The sequence below is a fragment of the Orycteropus afer genome, unplaced genomic scaffold (assembly GCF_000298275.1).
Source record: "Orycteropus afer afer isolate SDZICR_OR568_19922 unplaced genomic scaffold, OryAfe1.0 scaffold00376, whole genome shotgun sequence".
Lineage (NCBI taxonomy): Eukaryota > Metazoa > Chordata > Mammalia > Tubulidentata > Orycteropodidae > Orycteropus > Orycteropus afer.
In genome coordinates, this window is record NW_006921963.1 from 2718218 (window position 1) to 2731844 (window position 13627).

The window sequence follows — 13627 nt, forward strand, 5'->3', positions numbered from 1 at the left end:
TTTTTTTTTTTTTTTTCACTTTTATAAATAAAGGCAGCTTTGAAGTATATTCCCAAACTCTCAAACATGTTTTGGTAAATATGCAAAGAAAGCTTACAATGCTAAAGGCCTCCATCTATTTCTTCAGTTCAGCTAATAGTTCATCACTGAGATTATCATTCTGGAAAGCTGTCAAACAAAAATACACCGAAAACCTAACATGCTGCCCTTGGACTTTGGATTAGAACTTAGTTCTAGTTAAAACTATTTTAATGTGAGGTTCTGATTTAGTGAAATAATACCTGCTTCCTGATGCTTTTTTGGTGATAGTTTCATTCATTTCTGTTAAAAAAAATACCTATGTGGGTTCTTAAGGCACTCTCCATTTGTAGTTCTAGCTCTGTTTTTTCTCCCTAAACCTATTTCTCTGCTGGGACTAACTAGGCTCAGTGAGGAGGGCCATGGTAAGGTTAGGTGGAGATGAGAGACAGGACAGTGAAGGTCTTTACAGCTCCAGCAGACAGCTTCAGCACGAGCCCTGGTGGCACGGTGGTTAAGTGCACACAGCTGCTAGCAGAGGGGTTGTTGGCTGAACCCACCAGCTTCTCTACAGGAGAAAGACGTGATACAAAGACCTACAGCAAGTGTGTTAGACTGGGTTCTCTAGAGAAACAGAAACCAGCAAAGCTTATATACATATATATATATTTAGAGAGAGAGAGAGAGAGAAATTTATCCGAGGAAAATGGCTCACAAACGTATAGAAGCCGGCAAGTCCAAAGTCCCTGGAGGAAACGGGCTGCTGGCAGCCTTAGCTTCTGCAATCGCAGGGGGCCGAGAAATTCAAGGCTGGCAGGCAGTACACTGGTTGTTGACTCCAACGAAAGACGAATCCAAGATCTCCAGGCCGAGTGTGGGCTGCTCACTCACAGAAGGCTGTAGTCAGCACACCAGGGTCCCGATCCACAAAAGAATGTCTCTCTTTCCAAGATGTCCCTGGATATCCTGGAAGCAGGCCACACCGCTAGGGAAACTCCCCTTGGGCAAACTGGCCATTCAGAACAGTCATCTGATCCCATCATGGGAAAAACCACACAGAACTGGGGTCCAGCCAAGTTGACACACAGTCCAGCTATCACAAAGACCTACAGCCCTGAAGCCCTATAGGGTCACTATGAGTCGAAATTATCTCAAAAGCAAGGGGTTTGAGTTTTTTTTTTTTTTTTATACTGCATACGAGATGTCGAGCAGTGACTGGAGTTCAGACGTTTGCTGTTATGATGTGCCGTCGTCTCTGACCCACAATGACCCTATGTACAACATAAAAAAAAAAATCACCCAGTCCTGCACCAGCTCCATGATCCTTGCTATAATTCAGCCCACCACCACAGCCACCGTGTCAATCCATCTCACTGAGGGCCTTCCCCTCTTTCCTTGACCCTCCACCTTACCAAGCATGACTTCCTTCTCCAGGGAATGGTCCCTCTGACAACATGACCAAAGTAGGTGAGACAACTTCTGGCCATTCTCACTTCCAGGAAGCATTCTGGCTGCACTTCTTCCAGGACAGATTTCTTAGTTCTTTTAGCAGTCCAGGGTGCTTTCGGCATTCTTTGCCAACACCGCAACTCAGAAGCATCAATTCTTCTTTGGTCTTCCTTATTCGCTGTCCAGCTCTCACACGCATATGAGGCAACTGAAAACAGCATAGCTTGGGTTAGGCACATCTTAGTCTTTGAGGAGGTATTTTTCATCTGCAGCACTTGAAAGAGGTCTTTTGCAACAGATTTCTCCAATGCAATACATCTTTTGATGTCTCGACTGCGGCTTCCATTGGCGTTGATTGTAGAACCAAGTGATACGAAGCCTTTGATAGCTTCAATCTTTTCACCATTCACCATGATGCCGCTTATTGGTCCAGTTGTGAGGATTTTTGTTTTCTTTATATTGAGGTGTAATCCATACTACAGACCCTAGTCTTTATCAGTAAGTGCTGCAAGTCTTCCTCACTTTCAGCAAGCAAAGTTGTGTCATTTGCATATCTCAGGTTGTTAATAATCCTTCTACCAATCTTGATGCCACATTCTTCTTCATATAGTCCATTTTCTCAGATTATTTGCTCAGCATACAGATTGAATAAGTATGGTGAAAGGACCCAGCCCTGACACACTCCCTTCCTGATTTTAAACCATGCGGTAACCCCTTGTTCTGTTGGAATGACAGACTTCTGGTCTATGTATAGGTTCCTCATGAGTACAATTAAGTATTCTGGAATTCCTATTCTTCTCAATGTTAGCCACAATTTGTTATGATCCACATAATCAAATGCCTTTGCATAGTCAATAAAACACAGTAAACATCTTTCTGGTATTCTTTGCTTTGAGCTAAGACCCATCTGACAGCAGCTATGATATCCCTTGCTCCACGTTCCCTTCTGAATCCAGCTTGCATTTCTGGAAGTTCTCTGTCAATATACTGCTGCAACCATTTTTGAATTATCTTCAGTAAGATTTTACTTGCATGTGATATCAATGATATTATTCAATAATTGCCACATTCTGTGGGATGACCTTTCTTGGGAATGGGTATAAATAGGGATCTCTTCCAGTCAGTTGGCCAGGTAGCTGTCTTCCAAATCTCTTGGCATAGCCAAGTGAGTGCCTCCAGCGTAGCATCCGTTTGATGAAATATCTCAATGGGTATTCCGTCAATTCCCAGAGCCTTGTTTTTCACCAATTCCTTCAGGGCAGCTTTGACTTCTTCCTTCAATACCACTGGTTCTTGATTACATGCCACTTCCTGAAATGGATGATCATCTACCAATTCTTTCTGATATAGTGACTCTGTGTATTCCGTCCATCTTCTTTTGATGTTTCCTGCATCATTCAACATATTGCCCATGGAATCTTTCAATACTGCAATTTGAGGCTTAAATTTTTTTCCTCAGTTCTTTCAGATTGAGAAATGCCAAATGTGTTCTTCCCTTTTGGTTTTTTAACTCCAAGTCTCTGCACATTTCATCATAATAATTGACTCTGTCTTCTTGAGCTGCTCTTTGAAATCTTCTGTTCAGCTCTTTTATCCTGTTGTTCTTCCATCTGCTTTAGCTACTCTTCATTCAAGGGCAAGTTTCAGAGTCTCTTCTGACATCCATTTTGGTCTTTTCTTCCTTTTCTGTCTTTTCAATGACCTCTTGCTTTCTTCACAGATGATGTTCTTGATGTCATCCCACAATTCCTCTGGTTTTTGGTTACTGTGTTCAATGCATTGAATCTATTTTTTAGATGATCTCTAAATTCAGAAGGGATATAAGCAGGGTCATATTCTGGCTCTTGTGGACTTGTTTTAATTGTCTTCAGCTTCAACTTGAACTTGCATATAAGCAACTGATGGTGTGTTCCACAATCAGCTCCTGGCCTTGTTTTGGATGAAGATACTGAGCTTCTCTACTGCCTCTTGCCACAGATGTAGTCAATCTGATTCCTGTGTATTCTGTCTGGCAAAGTTCATGTGTATAGCCACCATTTGTGTTGCTGAAAAAAGGTATTTGCAATGAGTAAGTCGTTGGTCTTGCAAAATTCTATCATGCAACCTCCAGCATCATTTCTATCACCAAGGCCACATCTTCCAACTACCAGTGATTCTTCTTTGTTTCCAACTTTTGCATTCCAACCACCAGTGATAATGAACACATCTGGATTGCATGTTTGGTCAATTTCAGACTGCAGAAGTTGGTAAATATCTTCCATTTCCTTGTCTTTTGCTTTGGTGATTGGTGCGTAAATTTGAATAACAGTAGTATTAACAGGTCTTCCTCATAGATGTATGGATATTATTCTCTCACTGACAGCATTGTACTTCAGGACAGATCTTGAAACATTCTTTGTGATGATGAATACCACACCATTCCTCTTCAATCTGTCATTCCTGGCATAGTAGATAATATGATCATCTGACTCAAAATGGCCAAAACCAGTCCATTTCAGCTCACTAATGCTGATACTGATCTTTATGTGTTCCATTTCATTTTTGACAACTTCCAATTTTCCTAGATTCATACTTTGTACATTCCATGTTCTCATTATTAATGGATGTTTGCAGCTGTTTCTTCTCATCTTGAGACGTACCACATCAGCAAATGGGGATCCCGAAAGCTTTACTCCATCCACATCATTAAGGTCGGCTCTACTCTGAGGAGGCAGCTCTTCTCCAGTCATATTTTGAATGCCTTCTGACCTGAAGGGCTCATCTTCCGGCACTGTATCGGACAATGGTTCCAGGCTATTCCTAAGGTTTTCACTGGCCAATTCTTTTGAGAAATGGATGGTCTCTTCCTTCTTCTGAGTCTGTCTTAGTCTGGAGGCTCTGCTGAAACCTGTCCACCAGGGGTAACCCTGATGGCATTTGAAACACCAGTGGCATAGCCTCCAGCCTCACAGCAACACTCAAGCCACCATATTAGGACAAACTGACAGATAAATTTTTCCCCTCTAGCAGTTCTAAACTGCTGTGCTCATTTCCTGGTCTTCTCTGCCCTGCTTGCTTACTTGGCCTGCCCCCAAGGCGCTCTACACACGCAAACACCCACCTTCGCTGGTCTTGGGGTTGGCTTACTGTGGCCTACACCTGGGGGTGGCTCCATGCCCGCAAACCTTTTTTTGTTTGTTTGTTTAGAAAGCTTAAGTATAGGCACAAAAGCATCCATTCTAGCAGATGCCACACCTTATCAATCAATTTGAAATAAAACAAAACAAAACACAATTCACAATTCTCCTAGGAAGAAACTGTTATTCCTTACAAATGTGGGATTCAATAAGGCACTTGGGTTATTTAACTCCCAAATAAACTATCCTCCTTTGGGCACTCTATAGAAAGCCTTCCATTAGAAAATAATTAAAATTTAATGCAGCAATTTTACACTGTTAGCTTAATTAAAAAAAAGATTTTACCTGCAATTAACTTTACCAAGAGGTTATTAGTTTGTCTCTTCAGCAATGACACCTCATTTTCTCTTTCACTACAGGAAGACTAAGAAACCTTACAAGATAAAGTATTAACTTCATGCAAATGTCAGGAATGAACAATCTCGACATTCATAACTTTCATTTTGTACATGTTGCCATGCTTTATAAAAACTGTTACATTTAATAAGAAAATAAATTTTCTTAAATAACTTAGATGTGACACTTAGATTTTTCCTAAGTCAGTCCAGTATTTCAACTTATTTTCATTATGTTTTGTTTCTGGTGCAATCATGTAGAACTGCGTCCTATCAATGTGTGTGTATAATACTAAGTAAGTTGTGTTGTACTTATTCAAAAGATGCAATTTTATAGTGTGTTCAGTATAACAAAAGTAACAATACAAACTGGAAAAGAAACGAGTTGTAATTCCTAAAGCATCTGATGCTAACCAGAAGGTTGGTGGTTCAAACCCACCAGCCACTCCTTGGAAGGAAGTTTGGTCAATCTACTTCTATAGAGATACTGCCTTGGAAACCCAAGGAGGGGTTGCTACGAGTCGGATCCAACTTGACAGCAGGGAGTTTAAATTCCTTTGTTACTAACATCTACTAGACACATTTACATAATCAGGGTATTAAGTAAATTGTTTTGAAAGCATGAATGTGTTTCTGGATGCCAGTTGGACAATGCTGAATGATCGTGATAACCATTTAAGTTTCAGGGTTCACATCCCTAAATGGATGAAGCTAAATAGACGTCTTAAACTGTTGCATGAAAATGCAGTCTGATTTCTAACTTTGTTCAAAAGGACTGGCAATATCTGAGATTTTAGTTACAGAAATCACGTGCACTTCTACCGAGTTAGAGGTACAGTTGTTAGCACTTTCAATCTGGACAGTGGGGATTTAAAAATCACCAAGCAGGAGAAAAGTGCCGGGATCTTTTTTATGGATACAAAACAAAATCAGATGTCTTTTTGTCTATTAAATTGGTAAAGAGGAAAAAAAAATCCTAGTGGTTGTGGTAGAGTAGGCCCTTAGACTGGTGGTGTGATCTAAAATGCTGTATGTAACATTTTTGGATTGTGACTTGTAAATATAAAAACATATAAACACACACACACACACACATTTTAACATGGAGTTTTTCTTTATAACATTTATAACTCTTGATCCAACTGGGAATCTATAGCAAGAGTGTAACGTGAAATACACAAATGTTTTAAACCCAAAGCTATCCTCTAGAATTTAATTTTCAACTGTAGAAAAATGTCCAAATATATGATATACCTGTGATAGTTGGAGCTGTGTGTCAACTTGGCTGGACCACATTTCTGTGTGGTTTAAGCAATTGTGATGTGGGTTGTTCCAATGATGTGATCAGGTATTTATGTTTCGAGCAGCCAATTGATTAAAAGGGAGTTTCCCTAGGGGTGTGGCCTGCTTCCAGTATATTTATGGACATCCTGGGAAAAGAGACACTCTTCTGTGGATCGGGATTCTGCCTACAACTGTCTGTGAGCGAACAATGCACCATTTGGCCTGGCGATCTTGGATTTGTCATTTGCTGGAGTCAACAGCCAGTATACTGCCTGCCAACCTTGAGCTCCTCAGCCCCTACAGCTGGGTAAGTTGGGAAAAGCCTCCAGCTTGACATTTGATCCAAGAACTTGGGACTTGCCAGCTTCTACAAGTGTGTGAGCCATTTTCCTAAGATGAATTTCTCTTTTTCTCTCTCTCTATAAGCTTTATTGGGTTTATTTCTCTAGAGAACCCATCTAACACATTTGGTACTGAATGGGGTGCTGCTCTGACAGATATCTAAAATGTGGAAAGAGGAGTGGAGTATGTCCTTGACTCAAGGCCCCAGAAGAGAGATCCTGGCATATGGCATGAGAGATGGCAGGAGCAGAGCAAGAGACCGGCATGAGAGACGGCAGGAGCAGAGCCCAGAGACTGGCATGAGAGGTGGCAGTAGCAGAGCCGAGAGAACTGGCATGAGACAGCTACAGCCTTACCAGCCCACGGAGGAGAAAGCTCAATGCTTTTGGTTAGGCGGCTTACTGGAAAAGTGAGTTGTGTTTGGGCATTAATTGGTAGAAAAGACCAGCATGAAATGCAGTAGCAGGTTGGCCAGCCCATGGAGCAAGAAAGCTGAATGTTTTGGGTCAGGAAGATTTCCAGCGGAGTGGGTTGCATTTGGCATTAATCGGCAGAAATGGAGAGACCAAGAAAATGGAAGCAGAGCTGCCTCAGCCTGAAGGGGTAGGACCATGGCCTTTGGGGGTGGAACAACCACAGCCTCCTAGGTTTCAAATAGCCAGGCCTTTACCAACTTGGTTCTGGAGTGTGGGGCTGCTTGTTCATGTGAGTCAATGGGATGGAGCCATAGCTGCTGCCCAAAAGTGAGGGGGCAGGTGTGCCATTCCCAAGAGGGAGAGGAATGGGGCCTGCCAGGCCAAGAGGTCACCCCTTAGGGGAACTAGGGGATTGGAGCCACCCAGTGAGAGAGACCTGTACGGATACCACCCATTAAAGATCTGTACAGGTGCCAAGTTGACAGGGGGTGGAATTGTGGTGGTTATGTTTTTGTGTCAACTTGGCTAGGCCTGGTTGAGTGGCTGGGCAGCTGGATGTAGTATTCCCCATGATAAGAGTGGTAATCAACTCCATGGTGGAATCTACTGTGAGCAGCTGAGTAGCTGCCTTTGGGTATATGGTCTGCTTCCCCTATATAAGCAGCAGCTTTGGGAATGGTCTCTAGTTATGGCATGCTTGGATCCTGCATGTAGTTGTGTCATTGTTCAGCAGCCTGCTATGTTCTGCCAACCTTGGGACTTAAATGAACTTGAATTAATGGCCTGCTGTGTGGTTTGGTAACATTGGGACTGTGCCTTTTCACTCGTCAACTTTGGGCTTCTCAGCCTCAGCAGGTAGCAGCTGTCTGAGTGAAGACATGCCTCTAGCTCCAGTGGGCTGGGAGCAGGAGGCCGAGCTGGACCCCAAAGTTGAGGGGCTTTCACCCAGCCCCTAGACTTTGAACTTGGACCTAAAGACTCCAAACTGTAAGAGAATAAACTCCTGTTTGTTAAGACCATCCCATTTGTGGTATATTTTTGTCAGAGCAGCACTGAGTAACCAGAACAATAACCACTGTTTATGACAAATTTCTAGTAATCTATAAAAATGTATAATGATAAAGAGGAATCACTGGTAGAAAATCAAAGATTATTTTTGTCTTATCGAGTTTTTAATTTTCAAATTTCTACAATAAACATGCTATTAAATACGATATAAAAATATGTATACAACATTAATGATTTTATTCAAACACAGTCAAGGAATCAGGCAAAATGGCAATATCTCCATTTCTAGGTAGCAAGATTATGAGTGTGATTCTCTTTCCTTTTTAATATTCCACCGTACTTTTCAATCCTTATGAGCTATATATAGTATTGCTGTGATTAGAAAAAATTACAACTTTCTAGTAAGTAAAACACAGTGAATACTTACTTGGCAGCTTGGACGACTGTATCAGAAAGGTTTCCCTGAGCAATTGTTTTTACTTGGTTATAGGCAGCTTTGATAACCTAGGGTAGACAAGTAAAGGCTGGTCACTTTTGGTCAGTGCCAGTCTCCTTCAGCAACCAACTGTTCCTCTACCGAGGCAAGAACATAAGACGGAAAGTCAGTTCCACAGAAATAGCACAATGCTTGTTTGGAATTCTTACATCACCATGTAATTCATATTCTTTCTGCATTTCATAAAGCAGCTGATTGTACAACTAACTTATAGTAGTCAAGATAATAGCTTTTTCTAAAAGTTAATAAGTAGAAGGCAGAGGACAGCAGTAGGGTTTAGGAAGAGCAGATGCAGTAATTTATAATTATCCATAAAGAACACACACAAAAAAAAAAACAACAAAAAAAAACCTGACTCATGGTGACCCTATAGATGTCAGAATAGAGTTGTATTCCATAGGATTTTCAATGGCTGGTTTTTTTGGAGGTAGATCATCAGACCTTTCTTCCAAGACACCTTTGGATGAACCTGAACCTCCAACCTTTTGATTACTGAGTACATTAACAATTTGCACCAAGCAGAGGCTTACCATATAGAATAAGCATCTCTAAACATTCTTGCCTTCCATGTGGATGAGACATGGGTTCAATTCTTGGTCAGTTCACCTCATGCACAGCCACCACCCATCTATCAGTGGTGGCTTGTGTGTTGCTATGATGCTAAACAGGTTTCAGCAGAGCTTCTACACTAAGACTAGGAAGGAGAACGGAAGGATGTGGCCATCTACTTATAAAAACTGGCCACTGAAAACCTTACAAATAGCAGTGGAACACTGTCTGATGTAGCGCCAGAAGATGAACCCCTCAAGTTGTAAGGCACTCAAGCCATGACTAGGCAAGAGCTGCCTCCTCAAAGTAGAGTCGACCTTAATGATGCTGATGGAGTAAAGTTTTTGGACTTTATTTTGCTATTGCGGCATGACTGAAAAAGAGAAGAAACAGCTGCAAACTGATCCATAAATAACTGGAATATGGAATGTACAAAGTATGAATCTAGGAAAACTGGAAGTTATAAAAAATGAAATGGAACACATAAAGATTGCTATCCTGGGCATTAGTGAGCTGAAATGGACTTGTATTGGCCATTTTGAACAGAACAATCACATGGTCTACTGTGTCGGGAATAATAAATTTAAGAAGAATGGCATCACATTCATTGTCAACAAAGAACATTTTAAATCTATCTGGAAGTACAATGCTGTCAGTGAGAAGATAATATCCATATGTCTACAAAGAAGACCAGTTAATATGACTGTTACTCAAATTTATGTACCAACCACTAAAATCAAAGATGAAGAAATTGAAGATTTTTACCAACTTCTGCAGTCTGAAATTGATCAAACATGTATTGATAATTCCTGGTGACTGGAATGCAAAAGTTGGAAACAAAGAAGGATGGACAGTTGGAAAACAAGGCCTTGGTGATAGAAAGGATGCCAGAGATCACTTGATACAACTGTACAAGACCAACAACTTATTCATGGCAAGTACTTTTTTTTTCTATAACAACATACATGGCAAGTACACATGTGGAACTCACCAGAATACACAGGAATAAAACAGACTACATCTGTGGAAAAAGGTGATGAAGAAGCCCAGTATCATCACTCAGAACAAGGCTTGGGGCTGACTGTGGGACAGACCATCAATTGCTTATATGCATGTTCAACTTAAAGCTGAAAATTAAAACACGTCCATAAGAGCCAAAATACGAACTTGACAATATCCCACCTGAATTTAGAGACCATCTCAAGAATAGATTTGATGAACTGAATACCAATGACTGAAGATGAGTTGAGTTGTAGGATTACATCAAGAACATTATATATGTAGAAAGCAAAAGGGCATTAAAAAGACAGGGAAGTCAGAAGAGACTCTGAACTTGCTCTTGAACTGACAGTAGGTAAATCAAATGGAAGAAATGATGAAATAAAAGAGCTGAACATAAGATTTCAAAGGGTGCCTCAAGAAGTTAAAGTAAAGCATTATAACGAAATGTGCAAAGGCCTGGAGTTAGAAAACCAAAAGGGAAGAACACATTCAACATTTCTCAAGAACTGAAGAAAAAATTCAAGCTTTAAGGTGCCACACCGAAGGATTCTGCAGGCAAAATACTGAACGATGCAGAAAACATCAGAAGATGGAAGGAATACACAGTCACTGTACCAAACAGAATGGGTCGAGTTGAGCCACTTCAGGAGGTAGCATGTGATCAAAAACCGATGGTATTGAAGGAAGAAGTCCAAACTGCACTGAAGGCACTGGTGAAAACAAAGCTCCAAGAATTCATGGAATACCCACTGAGGTACTTCAACAAATAGATGCAACACTAGAAGGACTCGTCTATATCAAGAAATTTGGAAAACACACACTCTGCTGTGTTTTATTGACTATGCAAAGGCATTTAACTGTGTGGTTCATAACAAATTATGGATAACACTGCAAAGAATAGGAATTCATAGTGCTTAAGGCATCTGTCTGCTAACCAGAAGACTGGTGGTTCAAAACCATCAGCTACTCCTCAGAAGGAAGACTGGACAATCTACTTCCATAGAGATACTGCCTTGGAAACCCAAGGAGGGGTCACTGGGAGTCGAATCTGACCTGACGGCAGTGAGTATGGTTTGGTTTTTTTAAATTGTGCTCATAAGGAATCTGTACATAACCCAAGAGGAAGTTGTTTAAATAGAACAAGAGGATGCTGTGTGGTTTTAAATCAGGAAAGGTGTGCATCAGGGTTGTATTCTTTCACCATACTTACTCAATCTGTATGCTGAGCAAATAATCTGGGAAACTGGACTATATGAAGAAGACTGTGGCATCAGGATTGGAGGAAGACTCATTAACAACCTGCAACATGCAGATAACACAACCTTCCTTGCTGAATTTGAAGAAGACTTCAAGCATTCACTGAAGAAGATCAGAGACTGCAGCATTCAGTATGGCTTATACCTCAACATAAAGAAAACAAAAATCCTCACAACTGGACCAATAAGAAACAAGATAAATGGATAAGGTTGAAGTCAAAGATTTTTTTCTTGGATCCATAATCAATGCCCATGGAAGCTGCAGTCAAAAAAATCAATTGACGTACTGCATTGGGCAGATAGCTGCAAAAGACCTCTTTAAAGTGGTAAAAAGCAAAGATGTCTCTTTGAAGACTAAGGTGCACCTAATGCAAGCCATGGTATTTTCAATCACATCATATGCATGTGTGGTATAGTAAATTACATAGTGTGGCTTTTCTGGCCCTAAGTCTTTGTAAACTCTGTGGTGCAATTTGCCATGAGCAACTGAGTAGCTCCTGATTGTTAACGTTATCCACCTGGGGTATTTCTGTTGAAAGTGGCAGGAAGCAATCTTCTGGGAAGTTCTCTCAGGTATATAGAATTCTGATGTTGGGATTGTCGCTTTGGCCACTCTGCCAGGCTCAAAAAGAGCCCTCTTAGAGGCAGAAGGAGTGTCTATGACTACTGGTTGAGAAAGACATACTGCTGAGAGAAACGTGCTCCTGAGAGACATGCACTTGCTGAGAGAGAGACACTAGAGACATGTGCTGAGAGAGATATGTGAGAGACATGCTCTGCAGAGAGAGACACGAGCTGCTGAGAGAGAGACTACAGGCTGCTAAGTGAGACAGCTGGCTGTGAAAGACTGAGTGCATTTCTGAACTTGAATTGTAGCCTGTTGCTTCCCTAATGAACCCCATAATCTGTGAGTTCTGTGTGGCCACTGCAGCAAACTATCGAACCCAGCAGAGAGGTGGTGGATGCTGCAGGAGGAATGGTTTGTGTCAGGGTTGGTGAAAGGGCTGGAGGGAGAAAGCATGCATGGGCTCACAGAAATAGGCCTTGGGCTACCAATGGTGATTCTGTCCTCCTCTTGTGGGGTTAGAAGAGGTCAGAAGATGGGGCCTCCTTGCCCCTTTGGGAGCATGCAAAAGCTAGACAGAGAATAAAGATGACTGAAAAAGAACTTATGTATTTCTATTGTGGTGTGGCAAAGAATACCAAAAATAGGAGTTCTGGAAGCGTAGTGCCTAAAGCACTTGATTGCTAACCAGAAGGCTGGCGGTTCAAACCCACCAGCCACTCCTCAGAAGGAAGATGGGGCAATCTACTTCCGTAGTGATACTGCCTTGGAAACCCAAGGAGGGGTTGCTATGAGTCACATCGACTTGACAGCACATAAAAACAACAACAGCCAGAAGAACAAATAAATCTATCCTGGAAGAAGTGCAGCTGGAATGCCGCTTAGAATTGGGAATGGCCAGAATTTGTCTCACCTACTTTGGCCATGTTGTTAGAAGGGACCAGTCCCTAGAGAAGGATATCATGCCTAGTAAAGTGGAGAGTCAGCAAAAAAGAGGAAGACCCTTACCAGATGGATTGATACAATAGCCAAAGCTATGGACTCAATCACAGCAATGATTGTGAGCATGATACAGGACCAGCCAGTGTTTTGTTCTGTTGCAGATGGGAGTTCCTTTGAGCTGGAACCAATTCGAAAGCACCAACCAAAAATAACATACTTAGGATGTCAGAATCAAGGAGGAATAAAGTTCCAGTGATATGGGTGCTTATGGAATAAATATATTAATAAAGCCCATGGTTTTCTCTATTTTAACCCTGGCGTCATTCTGGGCCTGCTACTCAATGTATAACATGATCACCTAAATTCTAGTCTCTTCATTTCCCCCATTTTATTGACCCATTTCCACAACCACACCCCAGACTTGTACATAACTTAGATTTGCTCTACCTCTGAAATACTGAATTCCAAGAACCCAGTCTTCATCAAGCTCAATTGGCATAACATACTATATAAAACATTGTTCCACCTCCTACTTTGGCAAGTAGAAACTGGGATCTTAAAAGCTAGCAAGCTGCCATCTAGATGCAACGATGGGTGTCTCCTCGTCCAGAGCAAATAAGAATGAAGAAACCTAAATTCATGGAAACAATTAGCCCTAGTGACTGGTACACCATCCGATCTGCAGCCTATATGACTATGAGACCAGAAGAACTAGATGGTACCTGGCTACTACTGTCATCCACTTGGAAGGGGATCTGTGTAGCAGATCTTTGATAGAGGGAAAACAAT

The 13627-nt window shown here is 41.4% G+C and overlaps 1 protein-coding gene across 1 annotated transcript in view; it reads right to left on the minus strand.

Moving 5' to 3' along the window:
- Positions 1-13627, minus strand: part of LOC103207535 (cytochrome b-c1 complex subunit 2, mitochondrial) — a 45331-nt gene that overhangs the window by 2892 nt on the left and 28812 nt on the right. Inside the window, exon 12 of the mRNA XM_007953186.2 lies at positions 8456-8532. Coding sequence (XP_007951377.1) covers positions 8456-8532 — 77 coding nt within the window. The remainder of the gene's footprint in view (positions 1-8455; positions 8533-13627) is intronic.